Source organism: Electrona antarctica (genome assembly GCF_951216825.1).
Source record: "Electrona antarctica genome assembly, chromosome: 12".
In the NCBI taxonomy this organism is placed as follows: domain Eukaryota; kingdom Metazoa; phylum Chordata; class Actinopteri; order Myctophiformes; family Myctophidae; genus Electrona; species Electrona antarctica.
In genome coordinates this window covers 19,730,865-19,755,044 of record NC_136793.1, presented here as the reverse complement: position 1 = coordinate 19,755,044, position 24,180 = coordinate 19,730,865, and the positions used below count along the sequence as shown (strand labels likewise).

General features: G+C 41.8%; 2 protein-coding genes across 7 annotated transcripts; both read right to left on the bottom strand.

The window, feature by feature from the left end:
* Window positions 1-4,558: 4,558 nt before the first annotated feature.
* On the bottom strand, window positions 4,559-22,490 carry LOC306934025 (DNA excision repair protein ERCC-6-like). Of its 3 annotated transcripts, none has more exons than XM_079516440.1 (8): window positions 22,401-22,490; window positions 11,639-11,684; window positions 11,287-11,442; window positions 10,573-10,734; window positions 9,883-10,038; window positions 7,676-9,391; window positions 5,762-6,780; window positions 4,559-5,689 (listed from the first exon to the last, which is right to left on the bottom strand). In XM_079516440.1, exons 2-8 carry the CDS (start codon window positions 11,653-11,655, stop codon window positions 5,187-5,189), a joined length of 3,729 nt encoding a protein of 1,242 aa, XP_079372566.1. In that variant the 5' UTR covers window positions 11,656-11,684; window positions 22,401-22,490; the 3' UTR covers window positions 4,559-5,186. The 3 variants fall into 3 exon arrangements, with proteins under 3 accessions (XP_079372566.1, XP_079372565.1, XP_079372564.1); XM_079516439.1 differs by having other exon boundaries at window positions 4,559-5,990; window positions 6,036-6,780; XM_079516438.1 differs by having other exon boundaries at window positions 4,559-6,780.
* LOC306934102 (uncharacterized protein) lies at window positions 15,025-18,977 on the bottom strand. Of its 4 annotated transcripts, none has more exons than XM_079516578.1 (5): window positions 18,777-18,977; window positions 18,577-18,625; window positions 18,089-18,247; window positions 16,705-17,690; window positions 15,025-16,635 (listed from the first exon to the last, which is right to left on the bottom strand). In XM_079516578.1, exons 1-5 carry the CDS (start codon window positions 18,789-18,791, stop codon window positions 15,394-15,396), a joined length of 2,451 nt encoding a protein of 816 aa, XP_079372704.1. In that variant the 5' UTR covers window positions 18,792-18,977; the 3' UTR covers window positions 15,025-15,393. The 4 variants fall into 4 exon arrangements, with proteins under 4 accessions (XP_079372704.1, XP_079372705.1, XP_079372706.1 ...); XM_079516579.1 differs by having other exon boundaries at window positions 16,729-17,690; XM_079516580.1 differs by having other exon boundaries at window positions 17,020-17,690; window positions 18,777-18,975.
* Window positions 22,491-24,180: the final 1,690 nt, after the last annotated feature.

The following is a 24,180-nucleotide window of genomic DNA, read 5'->3' as shown; positions in this document are numbered from 1 at the left end:
TGGTGGAGACCTGTGCCCAGAAGGGCACTTTTTCTAGTTTATTATTGGTTTACTACTTACCTTACCTGCTTTTATTACAAACCAAGTTGCACTCACACAATGCCCTAGTGTTTTCACTTTTCAGACTCAGGAATCCCTCACGATTATTATAGGTATGCTTCAGCCTCAGGCGTCTGTGTTCTGAATTGCTGATAATATATATCACGCATTTCATTTTCTCAGTCTATTCAGTGATACAGCAGCCCATAGCAATATGCTTCCTTTGCAGCAGCAACCATACTCTACTTACTACGTCATGCTGCTTGAATGAACATAAAAATTGAATGATGATTCCATATAGTATATTAAATTGTAGTACACATTATGTATGGACATATGTACTGTGTCATAGCATAGACACCGGGTCCAGCTGATCTCCCATTAGCCATCAGGCCAATGCCCCACCCAGGCTCACCTACAGGGTGACAGTTAGGCAGGCACATCCACTACTCAGTCATACCTATATGTGTGGTGCATCACAACTGTCTAATATACAGCTGGTAATGTTGCATAGACTACAAGGCCCAGGATGCATTGCCTGTATGTGAGTTCCGGTATGACCAGTAAAAAGTTAGTAAAAAGAGTTATGCAATGTTACTCCTGTGTCCCGTCTCCGTCTTTGTAGCACTGTATGTTAATTTATCCATTTGTAACTTTAAAAAAAAAGGACAAACGTACCAGTAACCTAATTTTTCAACACAACAACAACATGCCACAGGGTTCAATAAGGTACAGAGAGGACTATTCTCCGTGCTGTTGCCAAGTTTGAATGATTCCTGTGTGAAAATGACAGTCAGTTATCATAGAGGACAATAAAATGGACATCCATTCCCCAGAGGAACATGCCCTTTACTTACAGTAGCATATAGACACTGACAAGTGAGGGCCTTTACAGAGAAAGAGCAAGAGAAGGAGGGGGAGAAATAGTGATACAGAAAAATACACAGTAAAACACACAGTGTTCATTTAACTCTGAGGGTAAACATTGACCCAAAGGGTCCAGATTGTACTGTGTAAAGAGAGTGACTGTGAGCTGGATATTAGAGAGGGGCGAGAGAGAGATAGGGAGAGAGAGAGAGAAGCTGTGAGGATTTAGGTTTTGTCCCGGTCTCTTATCATGGTGGCCTAGCTGCTGGCTCAGCAGCAGCAGGTAAATTTAAGCTAACTGGCTCTGCTGTAGTATACCGTCTCACAGTGGCACGTTAACCTCAGTGGTCCTGACTGCTATTGTGAGATTAGCTTCTATGTCCTCTAACAACTGCCAAGCAACTGTATTGTACGTGCACGTGAATGTACAGTATGAGGCAAAAGAGTTAAGGTTACAAGCTGTCACTCACTCACACCTACAGTACTGTTTTTCTGCCCTACCAGTCCATCCTTTGAAGAGACATGTTTCTTCATGTTAACCTGATATGAATTACAGGGTTGTACTATTGATGACAACAGACATCATCATTTTAAATAAAACATTTATTGTTCATGCAAGCTGTTTGCACATCTCCAGCAATAATGAAGATAACGTGAGAATATTGATCCCTAAACATTAGTATTTGATGGAGAATGTTATTCATGGTCAGACCTAATGTACAAGAAGGAACAATCACTACTTTAAAGACATGGTCATTACACACAGAGGGTGTGACGAATAAACAATATGAAAATGTATCTCTGAATATTTTGCGTCAAACTATATAGTCGATGCCTTTTATTTGTGGTACAGTGCATGTGTGCTGATGTACTCATAACAAACAATAGCTGGGGGGAAGATATTTGGGTGAATTAATCGCATGACAAATACACGGACACTTCCACGGTGTAAGGACCTTCATTGATAAATTAAAGATGTGAAACGAGATACAGCACACAGAAATACATACTTTTCAAAGTTAATTGACACAAGTGTACAGTTGACCTACAAGAACAAAGGAACCTATTTACAGGTAGGCCTATATGAGATTGTTATTTCTGCTGGGATGTCATACAGACCAAAACATCTGATGTGTACAGTATTTCATGTCCCAGAAAAATATGTTCCCTTTCATACTTCTAGGTAGAAGGTGGACGTGTAGTTAAATTTGAACTTTTGTCTTTTAGCAGTAACGTGTTAAGAACTCAATATCATAATCGTGACATAAAAAAAGGCTTGCCGTGTTTTTTATCTGCAAAATATTCACAGACAAAGACCCTGTCAGAGGATGGGTAATGTAGAACAAATACTAAGACATACAGTAAATTCACTAGGTCCTTCTGGAGAATATGCGAGTCAAGCCCTTTACTTACTTTATACTTCACAGTACCACATTGTCGCACGCATTAACATGACGTGTGGTGAGCTTGTAGATCTGCTATTCTTGGCCCGCGACGCCTTCGTACGAAGGAGCACACATTAGGCGTGGAGGAGGAGGATCATTGAGTGAAAGCCAGTGAGCCAGATAGCACATGAATAAAGCAGCAGGGAGATGGATAGGACAGTTATGGATGGGACAGGGCAGTTGGGAGGAATTCCTGGCTTTAATCAGGCTCACCTGAGCATGCCTCAACGCTGCCGTGCCAGGGTGATGAATGACCGGGAGATACCGACAGTGGCAACACTCTCCACTGTACGTCGTGTTAGGCAAAGCAGCTGCTTGGAGTCTCCAAAGCTCTGCAGTAGCGGGTTAAGAAATGACACCAGTGCACAGTATATATAGCTGTCCCCCAGGGAAAACTGAGACAAGAAGCCCTTCTCTCATCCCATTGTTTTCAGGGTTGGAATTATTTCATAAAATATATTTCATATATTATATACAGTATGTGTGTATGTGTGTGTGTATACACACATTATTGTATGTGTGTGTACACACACACACCCACAATTATATGTAAAACATATATTGTATATAATATATGTCATTTCCCCTCATGTGCATTTCACAAGTTTTAGATTAATACTTTTTTTTAGATCCCACATTGAGATTGCATATGCCTGCTTACTCATAGCCTTTAATTTCTTTTCACTATCCTGTTACTGTATATAACAAAATATTTTCGAGTTAGAGAGGAATCCATAGCCTTAACCTACAGTAAAGGAATAAGATCAATCACTGGAGCAAATAGACATGTATTTTGTTTGCAGATTCTGCCTCTTGAGTGGCACCATGTAGCGGTGCCTTATCTCTGGCTACTGAATGATGTATTATCTTTTGAGAGACACCTAGGGCTCATTCATACTGTATCTATACTCCCGCCTGCTTCCTCATGCTGCTGCCTTGGAGGGCCGAGGCTACTGCTGCTGCACACAGCATTTCCTGTAATTGTCATAAATAATGTATGATTAATATGACTGATTAAACAGTCTGGGATTCCTCTCCCTCTGGGCAACATCACTTCTAGCAGAATAACAAAGATTAGCTCTCACAGCCTTCCGCTCCTGTCACACCGATTCTGATTAGGAATTAGACAGTCTCACCAGAGCAAAGAGCAGTGTATGCCATCTTTTGCAAGTTAAATTCAGTTCCAAGTTCCAGGTTTCCAAGTTTTTAAATAAAGTAGTAGTTTTAAAAATAGTCAAGGAACTTAAATGTTTAAAGTGAGGGTATATGAACAACTGACCCGGTCTCTGTATTTGAAAGCAAATGATAGTTGTTCATTGATCAGGATTCAAGCTGCTTACTCTGATCATGCACTTTGTTAGTCGCTCTGGATAAGTGCCTGCCACAATAAATCGTAATGGTAAATTGTCAGTCCTCCCAGCATACAATTTGACTCAATATTTGTTGGCAAAACACTCCCTCTCCTGTAATCATGTCAGAGGGTGAAATGCCATGTAATGGGCTGTGGGGATATTTTGCACATTAAGTATACAGTAATAAAATGGCTCTTTTAATTTTGAGTTGTGAAAAGGCTTTGACAACAAAATTATCACACTAGCAGGCACAGCTCTTAAAAGGGGCACGTTTTGAAAGAAGTGCAGCAACAAGGTTAACAGCATTGATTGGTTTCTGACTTTGTAGAAGGATTATGTTCCATAGCAGTTTATTTTTCAATATGAAAATAAAAGCCCCTGAACAAGAGGATTGCATATACATGTAGCAACATGATTACAGGTTTGGAGACACAGGACTGTAATGTGTTACACTTAGTGAAAAGACCGACTCCCTCCAACCTAGAAAGCCCCCCGCAATGACCCAAAAGCATTCCTGAAGATAAATGGTTTTAATATTCTATGATGTCATAGTCGATATGGCATGAGACTAGATAATATTATCTGGGATTTTGGATATCGCAATAAGTCTGGTTTGAGTCATTCAACCTTATTTTATTTTATGTAACTTTACACCTGTTTAATACAGCTCAGAAATACAGCAAAGACTATATATAGTGATAATCCACCGCCGCCTCGCTCTCACACAGTTCAGTTACAAATATATCAAATCTTTCATCATACCGTTGAATTTTGTGAAATACAGAACTTTGCCTCGCCCTACACAATAAAGGTGTAAAATCATCATAAGAAATAAAACACTAATGAACAAAAACCTTCCGAAATATAAACAGTTTATTGTGACACAGATCACATGCCAGTGGTCATTACAAAGGCTAAACTCCAGAAAACATGCAATGACGTGAACATTATGACAACTGAATAAAGAAAGTAAACATATACTGTACATTTGCATTAACCCAGTAAAACCGGGAAAGCATCTGTGTAATTTTAGATTTTGGTGTTGGCTATTCACAAAATAGCAGATCTACACAGCACATCAATTTGTGCCGTGCTGCGAGCTTGTACATCTGCAATTTATTTATTGACAGTGCAAAGTACAACCATCCAATTTCTTTTTTTTAAACAAATACAAAAATACAGGGGAAAAAAGCCAAGAATACATCTGCTATTTTTGAACATTTTTGAAAATCTGGAGGGGTCCCTGGCACTAAACATTTTCAGCGTCCATGGCCAAATACATGTCATTTTGAGGTCACACAACATTCAGCCACTCCTAAAAGTTATCCTACCCACTCACAACTAACTGGCAACTGGCTAAAGTTGCCAGTTGCCAGAGATGTGTATTGGAACAACTGTGTGAAATGCAAGCGTAGTGTTTTCTAGTCGCTACTCGCCTGAGCATTAATTTCTCTCCTCCTCTTCCTCAATCACTTACATTTCCTCAATTATTATAGTTTTCCACTCCTTGATATTCGTCGTTGTTCGAGGTTTCGAAAAAGGCCCTTGTGGAAGCGCGCATAGCCTCTAAAGTGTCCGCTCCACGACTCATCCTGGATCTGATGGGGGTGGAACAGAGCGGTTTAAGCACTGAGTAATAATGATGACTTGGTGATGAGTGATCAAAGTGGCTAGTAGCAGGCATATGGTCACCTTCCTTTTCCTGGCTTTCATAAAGCACAGCTGCTTTCCTCTTCTTCTGGTTCTCTGCAACACCTTCATCTACATTTAGATCGACAGCCTGGCTCTCTGTGACACCTTCATCTGCATCGATGGCCTGGTTCTCTTTGATACCTTCATCATCATCTAGATTGACGGCCTGGTGTTCTGCGACACCATCATCAACTAGATCGACAGCCTGGTTCTCTGCGACACCTTCATCTGGATCGACGGCCTGGTTCTCTGCGACACCTTCATCTGGATCGAAGGCCTGGATCTCTTTGATACCTTCATCAGCATCGATGGCCTGGTTCTCTTTGATACCTTCATCTGGATCGACGGCCTGGTTCTCTTTGATACCTTCATCTGGATTGATTGCCTGGTTGGCCTGGTTCTCTTTGATACCTTCATCTGCATCGATGGCCTGGTTCTCTTTGACATCTTCATCTAGATTGACAGCCTGGTTCTCTGTGATACCTTCATCATCATCTAGATTGACGGCCTGGTTCTCTGTGATACCTTCATCATCATCTAGATCGACAGCCTGGTTCTCTGCAACACCATCATCAAAGTCATCTAGATCGACAGCCTGGTTCTCTGCAACACCATCATCAAAGTCATCTAGATCGACAGCCTGCCAAACCTGGTACTCAGTGACACCTTTATCTAGATTGACAGCCTGGTACTTTTCGACACCCTTTTCTAGAGTTAGATCGATCACATCGTCTTCCTTCTCTACAGGTACAGACCGGAAGGACACATCTCTAGGTGAATCATGTTGCATCTCTGACAGTTCTTGATGCATTCCAACTGCCTGTTTAGCTCGAACATCTTCATCTAGAGTTAGATCGATCACCTGCATGCTTTGACGTTGTCTGCCAGCACTTTTCTCTGTAACAACTCCAGGCTGTTCGAGATTCTCCACCACAACAGGTGAGTCTCTGATGTCAATGTGGTACTCAGGGAGCAGAGGGCTTGGGGGGGACCATATCTTCCCTGATGTCTTGTTTGACCATGGCCCTTCACGGCTATTGTGACCCATCTGTCTCAGCCAGGCCTGTTCCTCACTTGAGCCCAGCTGTGCATGCATCTCAGACTCTGCCTTCATCAGTTCTTGTGCTTCCTGGACTTTGCCCTCTATGAAACGCCAAGATTCTTTGTCATCAGGTTCATCGTGGTCATTGACCTTCTGTGAGAACATCAGGTCGTGGTCAGAGATGCCAAAGATCTCCATGGAGTGGAGGTGCATGATGTGTTGGTCCAGTTTGGAGTCAGTCCTCCGATGCTTGGCGTGGAGGGACTGCAGCAGCATCTGCGTATTGGAGGAGCGTGTATGCTCCAGGATGAAGAGCTCCCTCAGCTCTTCCTTGCTGAAGTACCTGGGGAGGAAAATATTGTGAATGAGTTATCCGAGACTGCCATGAAAATGCCAATACTATGAACAGCTAGAGATAATCTCAACAGCGTGGTTGGAATAGCGAGTCAGGAGTTAACCATGATGCCTCAGCCTCATGCAGTAGCAACAAGGCCCTAAGTTAGTGGGAAGTAAGGCTGAGCAATATGACTTCAAATCAGTATCACAAATCATCTCTAAGTTTTTCCTTGATTACGAGTAATGAATGTTTTTTGTGGTGCAACCACTCCTATAGACAGCCGTGTGTGGCCGCTGTGTCCCTGGGTCTGTCCCTGTGTCCCTGGCTGTTACGTTATAGCGTTTTTTCACCACCAAGTGTCACTGTTGCACAGCCGAACACAGAGACACAGACAGGCCAGGGAGGAGGGCTTGTACAGTACAGTACAGTACAGTACAACTCACTTCAGACGGGTCTGATTTTTAAAGGTGAAAATAGCAGATCTACAAGCTCACAATGCAATAAAGTATAATACTGGGTCAAGTGGTTAATCAGATTTAGTCGATAATATATAAAGCAAAACTTGCTTCTAGATTATTTGGTTATAAATCTGTTTATATTGGTTCTAAAAACAAGTTAGAGATTAGGGCTGTCCCCACATAGTTGACCAAGTAGTCAGTTGAATATAGGTTTTGTTAGCCAAAGCTTCTGTCCATCAATTCTTCGGCCTATATTTCTGTAAAAATGATGTCCCTGTTGTTTTTAACATTCCATAACTCACCCTTCACCCTTGGTCGTACACTACTGTATGAATAACACTCTCTGGCTGCCACTATTGAATGTATATTCCATGTATTTGATGAACTGGAAACAAATCAAGAGGCAAGTGCTTGTTTTGTCATGAGGTATAATTCCAACATACCTGAAAGGGTTCTTCGTGTCGCCGGTCGACTGTCTGGTCACTGAGTCTTTGAACACCTGCCGTCTGTAGATCTTTTCCTCCACAGTGCCACAAGTGATGAGCCGGTAGATGACCACGTTTTCAGTTTGTCCAATGCGGTATGCACGGTCCACGGCCTGGGAGTCAGTGGCAGGGTTCCAGCTGGGGTCAAAGATCACCACACGATTGGCGCCAGTCAGGGTGATGCCAACACCACCCACTCGGGTCGTCAGGAGGAATACAGAGTAGGAACGGTCCTCTTGGAACAGTGAAATCAGCCGAGCCCTCTCTGCGGTCTTGGTGATTTTGCCATCAAGCCTCAAGACTTTGAAGCCCCTGTTGCCAAGCACTTGCTGGATTGTGTCCAGCACCTTCCGGAATCCTGCGAAGACGAGGGTGCGGTGACCTTCTTCCCTGAGCCGTTCGAGGAGTTGGATGAGAAACACCATTTTCCCCGACTCTGAGATCAGTGTCTCATCTGGTATGTGATCAATGCTGCTTGAGCCATACTCATCATCGTCGTCTTGCTGGTTCGTGGATGTTACTTCTTTCAGCTCCATTTGACTGATGGCCTTAGCAGAGAGCAGCCTCGGGTGGTCACACAACTTCTTCAGAACCACAAGTGCAGTGAGAGGTGACCTGGTGCTGTTAAGCAGCTCTTGGACGTGGTCCAGTGAGAGGAACTGATTGTAGATGTCTTCCTGAATTGCACTCAGATACGTCCACACAATAAGGTCGTTCTTCCTCATCATTGTTGGCATGACTGCTGTCCCTGTGTTGGTTTGCGTATTTGTGACCTGGCTGTGCAAACGTTCTCCACGTGTTCTTTTAAGGGTCATCTGGACCTCTGCTTTTGTCCTCCTGAGGAAGTATGGTCTGATGATTTTTACTAGGTTTTCGGATATCCTCAACCCCAGAGCTTTCTGTTTTGGAGTGGCGTCCTTCTCCCTTGCCCGCATAATAGGTTTCTCATACATCTTCTTGAAGGTTCTATATGTTCCAAGGAGGGTGCCTTGGCAAGCAAAGTCGAAGAGAGCCCACATCTCTCGTAGATTGTTTTGCACAGGGGTTCCTGTGAGAAGAACACGGTTATCTGCAGGTATGGCATATGCACTTTTGGAGGTTTTGGTTGCTGTGTTTTTTATCTTGTGTGCCTCGTCAAGGATTATGTAGTCCCACTTGAATTTTTTGCCATTGTATGATGCCAGCTGCTGCCAGCTGTTCATCAGCAAGTGATAAGTCGTGAGCGCCACGCCCCCTTGACTCTGGACCTGCTTCAAGTTCCTGATTCTCTCTGCTTTAGTCTCACAGTGAACCTCCTTCACCCTAATCCCAGGAGTCCACTTAGTAAACTCCGTGGTCCAAGTGGGGATGAGGGACAATGGCATAACTATCAGAGTGTGTTTGATCAGGCCCGCGTCGTACATGCCTGACAGGAAGGCGATGACCTGGATGGTTTTGCCGAGGCCCATGTCATCTGCCAGGACGCCACCTTTACGCCTGCATCGGTACAGACTGTACAGGAATTCGGCTCCACCTCTCTGGTGCTCGTACAGCTGGTCGTGCAGGTCTCTAAACACTGGCAGGCCACTGATGCTGACAAATTCATCATCTTCACTCTCAGAACTTTGGTCCACCATCAGGTCCTCAAATGTCATATCTCCCTGTCCAGCAGCATTCTTCTCCTCCTTGATGTTGCTGTAAAAGAAAAGCATATTGGTTATGTATTATGTACAGTTAGTCATCATTCACCAAGATAATCTAATGCACGCATTTCACCGGCCAAATCACACCCGTGTGAAGTGCGGGCGCTCTTATCATCATGCATCATCTCATTCTGGCCAATCACAATTTGCGTCCTCACTTTTCCGTCTTCAAATTTGTGTTTACACAAACACGGAAAGCTGAGCATAGCGCCCCTCAAAGATATTGTTGCAAAGTATGGTAGTATAGATAACCATTCAAAGAATCATATAAAGCACATCCTCCGTTTTCTGGTGCTGAGTCAAACTGCAGAAACTGGAGCATTCAAAATTGAGTTGCGAGCCCCCGCTTTCTTCTACACTGACAGTATAGATAATAATATTGATAATTTAATAAACGTTTCAGTCCAATCAGAGCCCAATTGACTTCCATTAAATAATTATAAAGGTGTAAAACACAGTATGTGAGGGGGGAAAAGACCGTACAAGAATGCAGCGCCGTTTCTCTGGTGGTCATGCAGGTCTCTGACAAATTCAACATCGCTGCTCTCCGAATTTTGCTCCGACATCAGGTCCTCACTTTTCACAAGTGCTTTGGACATGTCTTCCTGCCCAGCAGCATCTTTCTCATCTTTAATGTTGCTGTAAAATAAAATATGACCATATTGGTTATGTATTAGTTACTGTATTCATCCTCATTTAAAAACAGAACGTAACCTGGTGTGCATTTCACCAGCCAAACAGATTGAAGTTAGCTTAAAGGATATTGTTACCAAGTCTAATAATATGGATGAGTACTAGTATGACGACCACTTGCTCACTCAATGTATACATCTTGTGAATGTAATGTTTGTGTAGGACAAAGTGTGTGAACATTAAAAGTCAACAAAAAAATTAAGAGAGACCCCAAGTGTGAGTAGACGCCTAGACGGAACTTGTAGTTGCACCATCTTATTATGAGCATTAGTGAAGATTAATTATTTGAAGATAAGGTTGAAAATGGTAAACATTATGTGGCATAAAAAGACTGTACAGGAATGCAGTACCGTTTATCTATGGGCAACATTTCAGTCCAATCAGAGCAGCCCCAATGACTTCAATTACAAAATTATTAAAGTTAAATATTTCAAAACGTATAAAACATGGAAAGCTATTATGTGAGGAATAATTGCGTACAGGAATGAAGCTGCATCTATCGGCTGGTCATACAGGTCTGTGAACACTGGCGGATCACCAATGCTGTCAAATCCATCATCTTCGCTCTCAGAATTCTGAATTTTCACAAGTGCTTTGGACATGTCGCCCTGTCCAGCAGCATCTTTCTCATAATTGATGTTGCTGGAAAAGAAAATCATATTGGTTAAGGACCAAGGTTATATATTCTGTACTGTATTCATCATTATTCAACAAGATAATATAATGTGTGCATTTCACCAACCAAATCACACCCGTGTGAAGTGCGGGCGCTCTTATCATCATGCATCATCTCATTCTGGCTAATCACAATTTGCGTCCTCACTTTTCCGTCTTCAAATTTGTGTTTACACAAACACGAAAAGCTGAGCATAGCGCCCCTCAAAGATATTGTTGCAAAGTATGGTAGTATAGATATAGATAACCATTCAAAGAAACATATAAAGCACATCCTCTGTTTTCTGGTGCTGAGTCAAACTGCAGAAACTGGAGCATTCAAAATTGAGTTGCGAGCCCCCGCTTTCTTCTACACTGACAGTATAGATAACCACACATCACACATCTTTGAACAGGACAATGAGCCCCTTGTTCAAGTTAAATTTAATAAACGTTTCAGTCCAATCAGAGCCCAATTGACTTCCATTAAATATTTAAAAAGGTGTAAAACACAGTATGTGAGGGGGGAAAAGACCGTACAAGAATGCAGCGCCGTTTCTCTGGTGGTCATGCAGGTCTCTGACAAATTCAACATCGCTGCTCTCCGAATTTTGCTCCGACATCAGGTCCTCACTTTTCACAAGTGCTTTGGACATGTCTTCCTGCCCAGCAGCATCTTTCTCATCTTTAATGTTGCTGTAAAATAAAATGTGACCATATTGGTTATGTATTAGTTACTGTATTCATCCTCATTTAACTGATGAAAATACCTTCTGTCAAACTCAGAACATTAGTCTTTTTGCACTATTTAAAAAGCTGACCCAGAACCCAATTATTTTGTTCATGTAACAATGACCATTTGTCTCCAAATAAAATAGCTATACTTTAATACCTATGGTTGGCCTCCATTTTCTCACTTTGTCATCCAAAGCAATGACCTGTCAAAAAGAAAAATCAGTAACATCACATGTCAGTAATACAGTTCAACATCTTAACACAGCTATCTGAACAGTGCATTAATTGTGTCCATGCTTGAGAGAGAGAGCAACTGTTTTGTCAGAGATCTTCTCTACAGTCTGTTCATGATTGGACCTGCCTATTGCCTGTAATACAGAAGAAATTCTACTTTGTAAACAGTTTTACCAACTTATGTAAATCTATATTCCAAAAGTATCCATTCAGTGATGCTAGTTCTTCCATTGGGATGTGTGGAATTCCTTATTTTGCACTAACACTTATTTGTGTTAGTGCAAAATTGTTTTTTTTTCTTCATTTGAGATAATGAACAGTAAGAAAATACTACTCAAAAGGACGGGTCCAAGTATAGGACCTGCGGCAGTGGTGTGGTGTCTGGTAAGAACGTAACGAGATGTCAACCCTGATGATTAAGAGTGGTTCTGAAGACTCTGTATAATGCAGCGATATCTGGGTTGTAAGGCCAAATATCCTGACTTGTACTGAAGGTGTTGGGAGTCTTTTCGGTGAGAGCTGGTCAAAGAACTTAAAGGTTGAATGTGAATATAGCCACCAAGAGGATACAAATCTTCAAGATAAGCAACTGAACTACATCTGAACTAGGTGTTACAAAAACAAAATCACACCCGTGTGAACTGAGTGGTGTAAGGTCTTATATAGCCTGTCTGACGTAATGAAATAATGTCTGACGTAATGAAATCACACCCGGGTGAACTGGGTGAACATAGCAACCATGCTCATTTTTTGAGCACAGACAGACTAACAAAGCCAGTTGTAGGAGTGGTTTACACCACTCAAAAATATAAAGTGCTTAGCTGGATGCTTGTGACATCACTGACATTAGTGATGCTACGACGATGAGTCTGCACCTATATCCACAGGAATTTTACCTTATCATGATGATGTCAGTACTAGATCTGAATCTGCTGGCTCTATGGAGCTCTAGGTCAACCACGTCCAAATATGGGGTTTGGATAGGTTAGTTAGATATGTCGGATATCTCCATATGGAGTACCAATATTCAGTGGGTAACTATGTCAACCTATAACAAATACCCAACCCATATGAGGTGAAGGTGAGAGAAAGCCTTCTTTACAATGCTAGTGTGCAGAATAATGTACATCAGTTGTGTTTGTGAAATGTCCATCTCAGTTCACAACTAATTATAAGCTGGAGCCATCTAGGATGTAAGTAAGTCAGAGAGGCTTATCAGCCAGGGTGCGGCAGTCTATCCCGGTTCAATGCGCTAGACTAGACTTCTTTCTGGAAGATGGATTGCTGAGGTGGAGCTTCAGGCCATGCTCCTCATACTCGGGTCCATAGCCCTAATGCCCTTTGCTGCCGTTGCATTTAGGCTATGGTACTGTTCTCTTCCTGCCTAGGAAAGTAGGCTTTCTAATTACACAAGCCACCTTTGTATTGGTGAGTAGGTAAAACGTTCTTAATATTTTCAAAATGACAAAATGTTGCTAATTTCTCCTTGACCCGGACCGTTCCACAGCTACTTTATAAGATATCTTTTCACTTCCATCTGATCTGTCATCCGATGTTTCAGCTTTAATGGTTTAATACAGAGGTCTGTAACCTTTTTGAAATGAAGTGCCATGTTTTTATTTTCTAGATAGTGTGCCATGTCAACATCATTTTTAATGACAACACATACAAAATTCCAACATATTTTGGTTGTCCATGAATATGTTACTGTACACACTAAAGTTTAGTGTGTACAGTAAGTAGTGTGTTTGGTAAAACAGCCTTCTCTGTTAGAGCCTCCCGAAGTAAGAGAGACCTCCAACTATTTAACCTGAAGAGGTGGCTAAAAACAAATCAAATCTGTAATCATGAGTAACTATCAGCACTATTTAGTATTCATCACCGGTGTCATTTTTTCACTTCACAGTTGTTCTGCCCTGTACCATGTTGATCTGTTCCTGTATTGTATTGTGTTTTTGTATGGACATAGTGTTGGGTGCTGGCACATGCACACATGGCATCAACGCATGGTGTTGTGTGCTGGCACACTATACACTCTGTCCTTTTATCTGTATTGTATTGCATTGTATTGTATTGTACTATATGTGTCATTGTATGTTTAGTTTTACTACCATTTTAAGAGCCTGCTCAGGGACTACAGATGAAAATTAGCTTATGGCTAACTCTGGCACATTTACATGGAAGTGAAAACTGAAATGTTGATTAATGAGCATTGTCCCTGTCAAAAAAAAAAGAAAAAAAAAAACATCTGTACCTCCTGCCTTTTACTAAACGAGAAATATTTTTTCAAGCCATTAGTAATGGTTTAGTGACTAAACAATTACTATCAGAATATAGCTATTAATAGGGCTATATTACAGCTATTAACACTTATTTTAACATACATTTCAACTTACACCCCTTTAATATCCATGCTTTTTAACATGTTAAATAATTGACATTTTTATTTTGACCATTTAATTTTATGATCTACAAGAAAGTCTTTGCCTGCGATGTTGCTATGAATGAATAGAAATGTATACTCCTCTTTCTGTGGTGTACTGACATTTGGAATAAATCACTTTACCCTATAAGTAATAGGGCTATATCTTGCGCCAACCCTTATCCCTAAACTCATTTTCCATTTTTTACAATTTACAAAAAACCTTTTAAATCATTCAAATAGCCGATCTACAAGCTCACAATGTAGATCGGCTAGTTGAACTATTTTAAAAAGTTTTTTAAAATAGTAAAACAAAAAAGGCAAATTAGTTTAGGGATAAGGGTGGCACAAGATGGAGCCCATAGACCATTCATGGGCAACTGGCGGCCCGGGGGCCACATGCGGCCCCCACCTTCACTTAATGCGGCCCTCAGGTTAATATCAGAACACTGATATATTATTGATTTCAGCTGTTACAATTCCAAAACATGCAAACATGACCCGCTTTAATTACTTCAGTCTAAATTAGTATAGCTCAATGCTCAACACAAGTAATTAAAGGCATTTGAGATTACATAAAAATGTTTCAGGATTCCAATTCAAAAATAGCAAAAAAAATATTCAAGATTTCAATTTGAATATAGCAAAAATAGCAGATCTACAAGCTCAAAACGCGTTGCGGTGCGACGCGTTTTGAGCTTGTAGATCGGCTATTTTTGCTACGACAGTAATATGCAACGTGGCCCTCTGGAGTGAGTGTGGAAATATAGTGGCCCTCTCCATCGTCAAAGTTGCCCATCCCTGCCATAGACTGTTACACTCAACACATGGACCTTACTCCATATTACCTTGACAGCATTGTGGGGGGAATAAATCAGACATTTTAAAAGTATAAACACTTTATTAACAGGCCATAATGAAACTCGCAAAATACCAAAAATATTTTCAAAACCTTTTCTAAAATCTATCAATTTAACAAAGAAATACAACATTTAAAATAAACATTTGTTTGTAATAACACTCATTTCTTTGCTGGTCTTCCTCTGCGGGGCTTGGTCTCTGACACTTCAGTAGCTGGGGTCACAGTCTCAACAAGAGCTGCATCGGTAGCCTTTACCCGCTTAGCTCGACTTTTAATGGGCTCTGATGGAACCGTTTTAATGGCGAGATCCTCCTCTTCAGCTTTGCTCACGTTTCTTGGGGCTTTTCTTTTGCTGCCAGTCTTGGTCGACGCAGTAGTCTCAGAAGCAGGGCACTCAATGGACTCTCTGGTCTCTTTTGACAGGGATGGGTCTTGGTGAAATAATGTGAGTCACTGTCAAATCATCTTTCCACATTACAGATTTCTTAGACTGTGGTTCATCTTGAACCTCTTCCATCACCTCCTCAGTGCTTGGTACAACCACAGTGTCATCTGCTGGAGGCGTTGCCTTTCTGCCCTTTCTGACAGGCCCTGCAGACACCTTTGTTTTACTGTCAGCATCTTGAGATTTGCCTCTACCCCGAGTAGCAGACTTTGTCACAGAAACAGCTGTCTCAACAACCTCTCCTTCCTGAAGGGAAGGCAGTGTTTCTCCTCTGCAAGCTCTTTTGGTTGGAGTAGCTTGTGGATTGTCATCTTTAACAGCGGAATGTACCTTCCTTCCCTTTCTAGCTTTAACAGGAGCATCACCTGATTTCTCCTCTTCAACATCCTGGGCAGGTTCAGGTTTTTCTTCTGGCTCCTCTGAAACAATCTCCACTTCTTTGATGACGATTCCAGATTTGATCTTCCTCCCCCCTCTTTTGGGTTTCTCAGCAGGAATGATCGCTTCCTCGTGTGGCTCTTCAGTCTCCACAGCCTCTGGCAAATCCTGTTTAGCTTTCCTTCCTCTTGTTTTCAGAACTGGTGTCTTCTTAATGGCAGTGGATGTATCGGCAGTTTGAACATCACCTGTATTCTCTTCTTGGACATCATCCTGGGTATGTTCATCAGGTTTGTCCTCTGGCTCCTCTGAAATGATCACCTCTTTTACGAGCGCTTCTTCATTCATCGTGCTTCCTTTCTTCCTCCCTCGTTTAGGCTTCTCGACTGGGAGAGTCTCCATGTGTGGCTCTTGAGTCTCAGCCTCAGGCAACTCCTGTTTAGCCTTTCTCCCTCTTCCTTTTGTTTTGAGAACAGGCATCTCTTTCTCCTCAATGGCAGTGGAAGATTGAACATCATCCAATTTCTCCTCTGGGACATCATCCTTGGCAGGTTCAGCCTCCAACATGATCTCCACTTCTTTGACAACTGTTGCCGTTTTAGCTCTGCCCCCTCGTTTGGGTTTCTCTGTGGCCAGTGTGAGCTGTATGTCCTGGGCCTCTGTAGATTCAGGAGGCGCTACAACCTGGGTATCCTGCTTGATTTTCCTCCCTCCTCGCCGTGGCTTCTCAGCTGGGATGATGACAGCTTCCTCAGGTTGGATGACGACAGCTTCCTCATGTGGGATGACGACAGCTTCCTCATGTGGGATGACCTCTTGAGCCTCAACAGCCTCCTGCTTGGTTTTCCTCCCTCCTCGCCGTGGCTTCTCAGCTGGGATGACGACAGCTTCCTCGTGTGGGATGACCTCTTGAGCCTCAACAGCCTCCTGCTTGGTTTTCCTCCCTCCTCGCCGTGGCTTCTCAACTGGGATGACGACAGCTTCCTCGTGTGCCTCTTTAGTCTCAACAGCCTCCTGCTTGGTTTTCCTCCCTCCTCGCCGTGGCTTCTCAGCTGGGATGACGACAGCTTCCTCGTGTTCCTCTTTAGTCTCAACAGCCTCCAGCTTGGTTTTCCGCCCTCCTCGCCGTGGCGTCTCAGCTGGGATGATGACAGCTTCCTCATGTGGGATGACGACAGCTTCCTCATGTGGGATGACGACAGCTTCCTCATGTGGGATGACGACAGCTTCCTCATGTGGGATGACCTCTTGAGCCTCAACAGCCTCCTGCTTGGTTTTCCTCCCTCCTCGCCGTGGCTTCTCAGCTGGGATATCGACAGCTTCCTCGTGTGGGATGATGAGAGCTTCCTTGTGTACCTCTTGAGTCTCAACAGCCTCAGGCAATTCCTGTTCTGCCTTCCTCCCTCTTCCTCTTGTTTTCTTAATGGCAATGGAGGTAGTGGCAGGTTTTTCCTTTGGCTCCTCTGAAATAACCTCGGTTAAGAGTGTTTGTTCTTTCACTGTGGTTCCTTTCTTTGACGTCTCTGTGGCGATGGTGAGCGGTTTGTCCAGGACCTCTGTAGATTCATGAGTCACAACACTCTTTGTTTCCGGCTTGATCTTCCTTCCTCTTCTAGGCTTCTCAGCTGGGACAGCCTCCTTGTGTGCCTCTCGAGTCTCAGCCAAATCCTCTTTAGCCTTTCTCCCTCTTCCTCTCGTTTTGAGAACAGGCATCTCCCTCTCCTCAATGGCAGTGGAAGATTGAGCATCACCCAATTGCTGGTCATCATCTGCTGGCAGAGATGGGTTGTTCTCAGCTTCAATAGGGATCTCTTGCACCACCTCAACATTGTTTCCAGAAACGGGGACAATGGTCTTAACCTCTGGTTCTGAAGAAAAAGGAAAAATACATGAATAGACAGATTAATACAAATAACATAGAACACAAAATAGAAAGTTATTTCTATAAACATTTTGTTAAAGGACACAGGACAATATCATGACACCAACATGCAGTTAAGTCACATTCATACTGTACTGAATTAAATGGGAAAACACTGCCTTCCTCACAGACCAAACAAACGACAGTATGATGTTTTATCATTCATACGTACTTGTATACCTACTGTATATTGTACAAAATTAAATGTTATCCATGTGTATGAGTGTGTGACAAATACATTCTCTGTATTTCTTGCTGTATGTCTATTTAAACACTTAATATGTAACTGCACCATTGTTTGCTGCCTTTAGAGCTGAATGCGAACGAAAGCCAAACAGAACTAACCTTGCGATGCATCAGTTTCCACAGTGGTGGTGGGATGTTGAGATGATTGCTGGTCATCTTCTAATGGCAGAGATGTGTTGTTCTCAGCTTCAATAGGGATCTCTTGCACCACCTCGACATTGTCCGCAGAAACGGGGACAATGGCCTCAACCTCTGGTTCTGAAGAGAAAGAAAAGCAGGAAATAAATGACATGAATATACCACAACATGTCACTGTCTAATCACAGCTTTGTGCATATATTGCAGAATTTTACCATTACACTTACATTTTTAGATGTCAGTTATTGTACGTTTGATTACTTTGTCTAAAGTCATTACTACTGGCTTTACCTGAATATTTCAGGGAATGTTAGCTTAACACTTTACCCACTGGCAATAATGTCAACTACAGTGAGTTGTAGTCAATAAGCTAAACATGCCAGACCAACGTTATTGTCTTTTAACAACCCACTGTTTAAATATGTGTAACTGCACCATAGGGAACTAACCTTGTTGTGACTCGTCCGATTCATTCTGTGGGTGCAATTCACCATGACCCTGTCAAATACAATATGAAAAACAAATGATTAGAAAATGCATTGCGTGTGTATAGTATATTACAATTCATGCCATATAAGGTATTTTATAATTGCAAGAACAAAATATAATTCATACAATGCTGAACAAATAAACAAAATATCAGTATTACCTCAATTGTCGCCATTTGTGCACAGTCATTAGTCAGAGGCTCCTCCGTGAGCTCTTGTAGTTCCTCTAGGTCTTCCACAGGAGGGTTGGCCGACAGCCTTGGGCTGCGTTCGAATTGCTAGGGTTGTTCCCTACTCCCTACTCCCCATACGGGGACCCAGACTCAGTGGACTCAAATAGTGATTAATTCGGACAATACTCCCTGTATGGGGAGCACCGACTCTGACGTCAATATCGGTAGAGGGCGCTATAGGTCCGCGGGTTCATGTACTTTTTATTTGCATTGTAATCCCCCATAGGGTTCAGATCGCCTCAGAAAGAACTGTATGAAAAATAAACAAATCATCCCGGCCATTTCACTCATTTGGATATGAAGAATCAACTGACTACAAAAAAACAGTCAAAACGCTGCTGCTGAAATGATGATAAAAAGGTTATTCTTTTAAAATAACATAGGCCTATGATTATTATCAATACATTAATATTATATCCATTATCCAGCAATATGAAAACTGCACCACCTTGACAATATGAAAATATCAGCAGCATGATTATGAACCCCCGCTAATCCTGGGGGGGGGGGGGGGGATACGGAAAAAATAGCCGATCTATAAGCAACGCGACGTCCGTATTGTGAGCTTGTAGATCGGGTACTTTTGGTAAAGAATTACCAAAAGTAGCCGATCTACAAGCTCTGCTCACATTACAATACGGACGTTAACAGAAACAGCAGTCCAATAAATTACTGCCTACATAATGAAGTTGTAATGTATTTAGCGCAATTCAATTAAATAATGTTAGGTAACATATATTTTTTAATGTCAGGAATTAATTAATATTAATAAAACATATGTTCGGAGACACAATTAATGTCTCACATGCATGTACAAAATATATATTGGACTTTAGCACATAGCTTTACAACCTCACCAACCTTAATCCAAAAACTATTCAAATATAAGGCCTTCTACACTACAGCAAGCAACTCATTCCTCTCCTAACGTCATGCGCTGGGCCTGGGTGATATGAATGAATCAGATTAGTAATACTATTGCAAATGCAAATGAATTGTTTTATTATAAATAAATAAAACAAAACAATTGCAAATAAATGCACAGATAATTTGTCTCGAGATCTGTAGCTTCGAGATCCGCCAGGGAAGAAAAGAGAGGGGAAACGAAAGTTTAAAAAGTACATTTGTGTTGATTTCTTTCGCTGGTTCAACTTCTGCCTCTTCTGAGTTGGAGCGCAATAAGCGTATGCATGCAGAAGCAGCGCACGTGCGCGCAAACGCGTGCATGTGCGTTCAAGAGCGAGCTTGCGCAATGCATTATGGGGCAGATTTGCTTCGCTGTGTTTTTGTAGTGACCATCGGATGGTCCCTACAATTCCCGGTGCATTGTGGGATACTTCAGTCCACTACATTAGGGTGCAAAAATGCTCACTACATATTCGGACACTATAACAAAATGGCGGAACCCCAAAGTAGTGCACTATATGGGGCATAGGGAATGAATTCGAACGCAGCCTCGGTGTCTTCATTACCCTCTTAGGACTCTCAACAGGTTCTTCCATTTGCTTGGGTGTTTTCATCGAATACGAGACATCTCACCCCGGTGAGTTGTCTTCACTTTTTGACATGTCGGGGTGAGTTGTCCGGACAGCTCACCCCGGACAGCTCACCCCGGAAAGTGAAGACAGCTCACCCCGGAAAGTGAAGACATCTCACCCCGGTGAGATGTCTTTACTTTCCGGGGTGAGCTGTCTTCACTTTCTGACATTGCGGGGTGAGTTGTCTGTACTTTCCGTGGCACCCATTACAGTAGGCATAATTCAATTTCGGATCTAACTATCGGTTCCTACAGACGTGCGCAGTCACGGCTAATTATTTATTTATTTAACAGTAAAATCCGGTGAAACACTTGTAAGGAGTAGAGCGTCTCTCTCTCTATGCAGCATTGAGGGGGGGGGGGTCGTTTGTGGATAATGTTTGCGCTTCAAAGGCAGAGTCTGACGACTTCCAGCTGCGTATGGTGTCAGAGAACAAGCTACGCCGCTACCAGCGAAAGCAGACCAAGGCTACACAGGGCAATCTGGCCCAGTTGTGGAAGGACTTGGAAAGGAACGATCTGACCATCATGGACATGCTAACTCTCGCTTCTGAAGTGAATGCCCCAGTGTGGAGATGAGCACACTGCACTGCACAACTTTTGACCAAAATGGGACAGCACACTGCACACTGCACTGCACACAGCACAACTTTTTTCTTTCTTTTTGTAGATATGACAACTTTTTAGTGCACAACTTTTGACCAAAATGGGACAGCACACTGCACTGCACACAGCACAACTTTTTTCTTTCTTTTTGTAGATATGACAACTTTTTAGTGTTTTTGTAGCAAACTGATTTTTTTTTTTTATGACAACTTTTTACTATATTTTTTAGTTTACATTTTTTCTATACTTAACTTTTTTCTATATTTTTTTGTACAAACTGATGTTTTTCTAAACTTTTGATGTTTACCCTTTTTTTATATTTTTTGTACAAACTGTGTTTGAACTTTGTTTACAATGTTTCTATATTTAAATAAACTACATTACATTTGACCGTACATTTGACTCTTGTGTTATATAGAATTATGTGCAGGATGTGATTTACATTCCGACTTAATTTATTTGACTACATTTTTTTTAAACCAAAAGTCCTCTCTCTCTCTCTCACACACACTTATGCCAGTGATGATCATCACCTTTATGTCAATGTTGGTACCCCTGGTTTAATGAGTAGGCTACAGTCAAATAGGACGGTCCAGACTCCAGACCAGAGCTTAGCAGTGTCCAGTGAGAATCAAACCCACAATGCTACTTTCGTTTCTTTCACAGCAGTTTGTTGAAGCAGGTTTGTCAGTCAAAGCAGCTGATTCGACTGAAGGTAATCACGCTAATTGTGGGTGCAGTTTCAGTTTTACTGTAACTTTGCGTCAACAGGCTTTCCACACAGATTTACTGTAGGGCGAAGTTGGCGAACACATGATTGCTGGCAATTGTAGCAATGAAACACACACACGCCACAGAACCTACTGAATGACTTAAACACTGCTTCCAGACATGCAACGTAAGGAAGCACCTGTGTTTAAGGTCATTCAGTAAGTTCTGTGATCTGCATAGTCAGTCAGCTTATTTACCTTCGACAGTGATCTCCAAACCCAACTAAACAAGCTAAGAAACATTGTAACTACCATGACTAAATCCGCTAAAGGTAACTTTGTCAATGATGAAGCCGAGGAAAACAAACAATCCTCGGGAGCTCTGGAAGCTACAAAACAATCAACTAGGCTGTGGTCAGAAACTAAAAACCAGGTTTACAAACAAACATCAAATCGAATGACACCTCATCACTGACAACTAAGCTTATGTAGCCAACTACTTAAACATCTTCTTTACAAACATTGCAACAACGCTGCTTGTAGTAATCTTGACGAGCAACAGGAAACGTAAATTAAACTATTAAAGAATAACCAGTTTTAAACTATGGCTTCACCCAATGTTGCAAAAATGGTAAGAGGCAGGATTTGCATCCGAATTAAAACTGGAAGAAAGTTTGAAATGCTGGCTAACAAACATACCTGCAGGATGTCATTATCAATGGAGGAAATAACAAGCGAGACTGCGAGTTATCTCAACTCGTGGCTGCGTGGGTCATGCCGTCTGCATGGGAAGAAAGTGTTGAAATTGATTGATTGATTGAAATATTTATTAACAGTTTGCAGAATTACAGTACATTTCAAGCACAAACTCAATAAAAAAAACTGTTAACTGTGAGTGGACGACCCAATTAAGCATTACACTTGTTTACAAGAGGGTCCAAAACATTTAGAGACGTACAGATAGACACTATAGTCAAAGAACAGAACAGGAATTCATCATAAAGGAGGTACAAAGGGAAAAGAGACATATACAGTGAGGGGAAAAAGGGGGATCACTATGAAAGCCACATGGGAAACGCAGTTTCCAGCCTCTGGAGAAAAATAATAAAAAAATAAGACATCCATGGGTCCTCCATTTTCAATTCATCAGAGCAATTAAAGGTGTAGTGAAATGAAAAATACGTTTCTCACACTTTTAGACCATATCCGTGGTCATCATACCTAACAATTGATGCCAAAAAATGGGCAAATTCTCATTCTTGTGTGTTTTTATATCAAAAGTCCATACAAATATATTTATTATTACTTCCTGAAAACGAAAACGTGCTGCGTGATGACGTGTCGATGCCCACATCGATAAAAGCCAATAAAAATGTATCTGAAAACATTATAGGGTAGAATAAGCCACATAACAGTAAACTGGTACAGCTGGCGTCTGATTTGTAAACAAACACACAGCATGCTGCTGCATAGCTACCGTCCCATCGCCTGAAGGGATGCGACGCTCTGATTGGTTCAGAAACTTCAGACCGGTGTTTCAACTTGAAACTTCAAAATAAAATGTCCACCATTTCCGTCGTACAAATAGGCCTACACTTTTATGAAAAACAGGAAATCATCATATAAAGAAAGTAAAAAAGGGAATATGTACAGAACACGGGAAAAAGGGGTGGGGGGGACTTTTTTTTTTACAGGGGCCCTGAGCCGTACCTGTGCTCTTTAAGAGCGGTTTTGAAGGAGTCAAGCCAAGGGATTCATTCATATTCCCGTTTCGTTTACTCTGTAACTATTTGTATTGTATCATTGTTTTCATTTTCTTGTTCTATTCACATTGAATTGCCTTGTCGAAATAAGTTAAACCTATATAGGGGCGACTGTGGCTCAAGAGGTAGAGCAGGTCGTCCAATGATCCATGGGTCGGCGGTTCGAATCCCGGCTCCTCCTGTCTACATGTCGAAGTGTCCTTACTCCTTGGGCAAGACACTGAACCCCAAATTTCTCCCGATGTGCTGGTTGGTACCTTGCATGGCTTCCGCCGCAATCGGTGTATGAATGGGTGAATGTAATGCACAATCTATGTAAAGCGCTATATAAATGCACCATTTACCATTTACCATTTAGCTCTGGTCCATAGCCTAATGCACTAATTGCAACGGCAGCAAAGTGCATTAGGCTGTATATGGACCAGAGCGAAGTAAAACCTAGCCTTATTAAGTACTTTAGCTATTCAAAAATAAACTTGTTTTTACATTTTTATTCTTATTAATATAGCATTCTACGACATTTACTCTAGTACCAACAGCTAGCAATAATCCAGTATGACATAGTTATATGATAGATAGTTATATGAAGCTATTTACATACCAAGACACTCAATCTTCCAGTAACAGCAGCATCCAGGCAAACCTCTCTCTACATCTGAAATGGATTAGTGAATTTATCACAATGTAACATGACCTTTTGGGTTTCATCAGAAGCC

Bases quoted from the DNA above. Each gene is read 5' to 3' on its own strand.
- LOC306934102 (XM_079516577.1), bottom strand. The intron at 18,248-18,576 runs GTTAGTTCCCTA...CTTTCTCTTCAG, and splicing joins ATCGGACGAGTCACAACAAG to AACCAGAGGTTGAGGCCATT. The intron at 17,691-18,088 runs GTTAGTTCTGTT...CTTTTTCTTCAG, and splicing joins GGAAACTGATGCATCGCAAG to AACCAGAGGTTAAGACCATT.
- LOC306934025 (XM_079516438.1), bottom strand. The intron at 10,735-11,286 runs GTACGGTCTTTT...TTTCTTTTCCAG, and splicing joins AGAAACGGCGCTGCATTCTT to CAACATCAATTATGAGAAAG. The intron at 10,039-10,572 runs GTACGCAATTAT...TTTATTTTACAG, and splicing joins ATAGATGCAGCTTCATTCCT to CAACATTAAAGATGAGAAAG.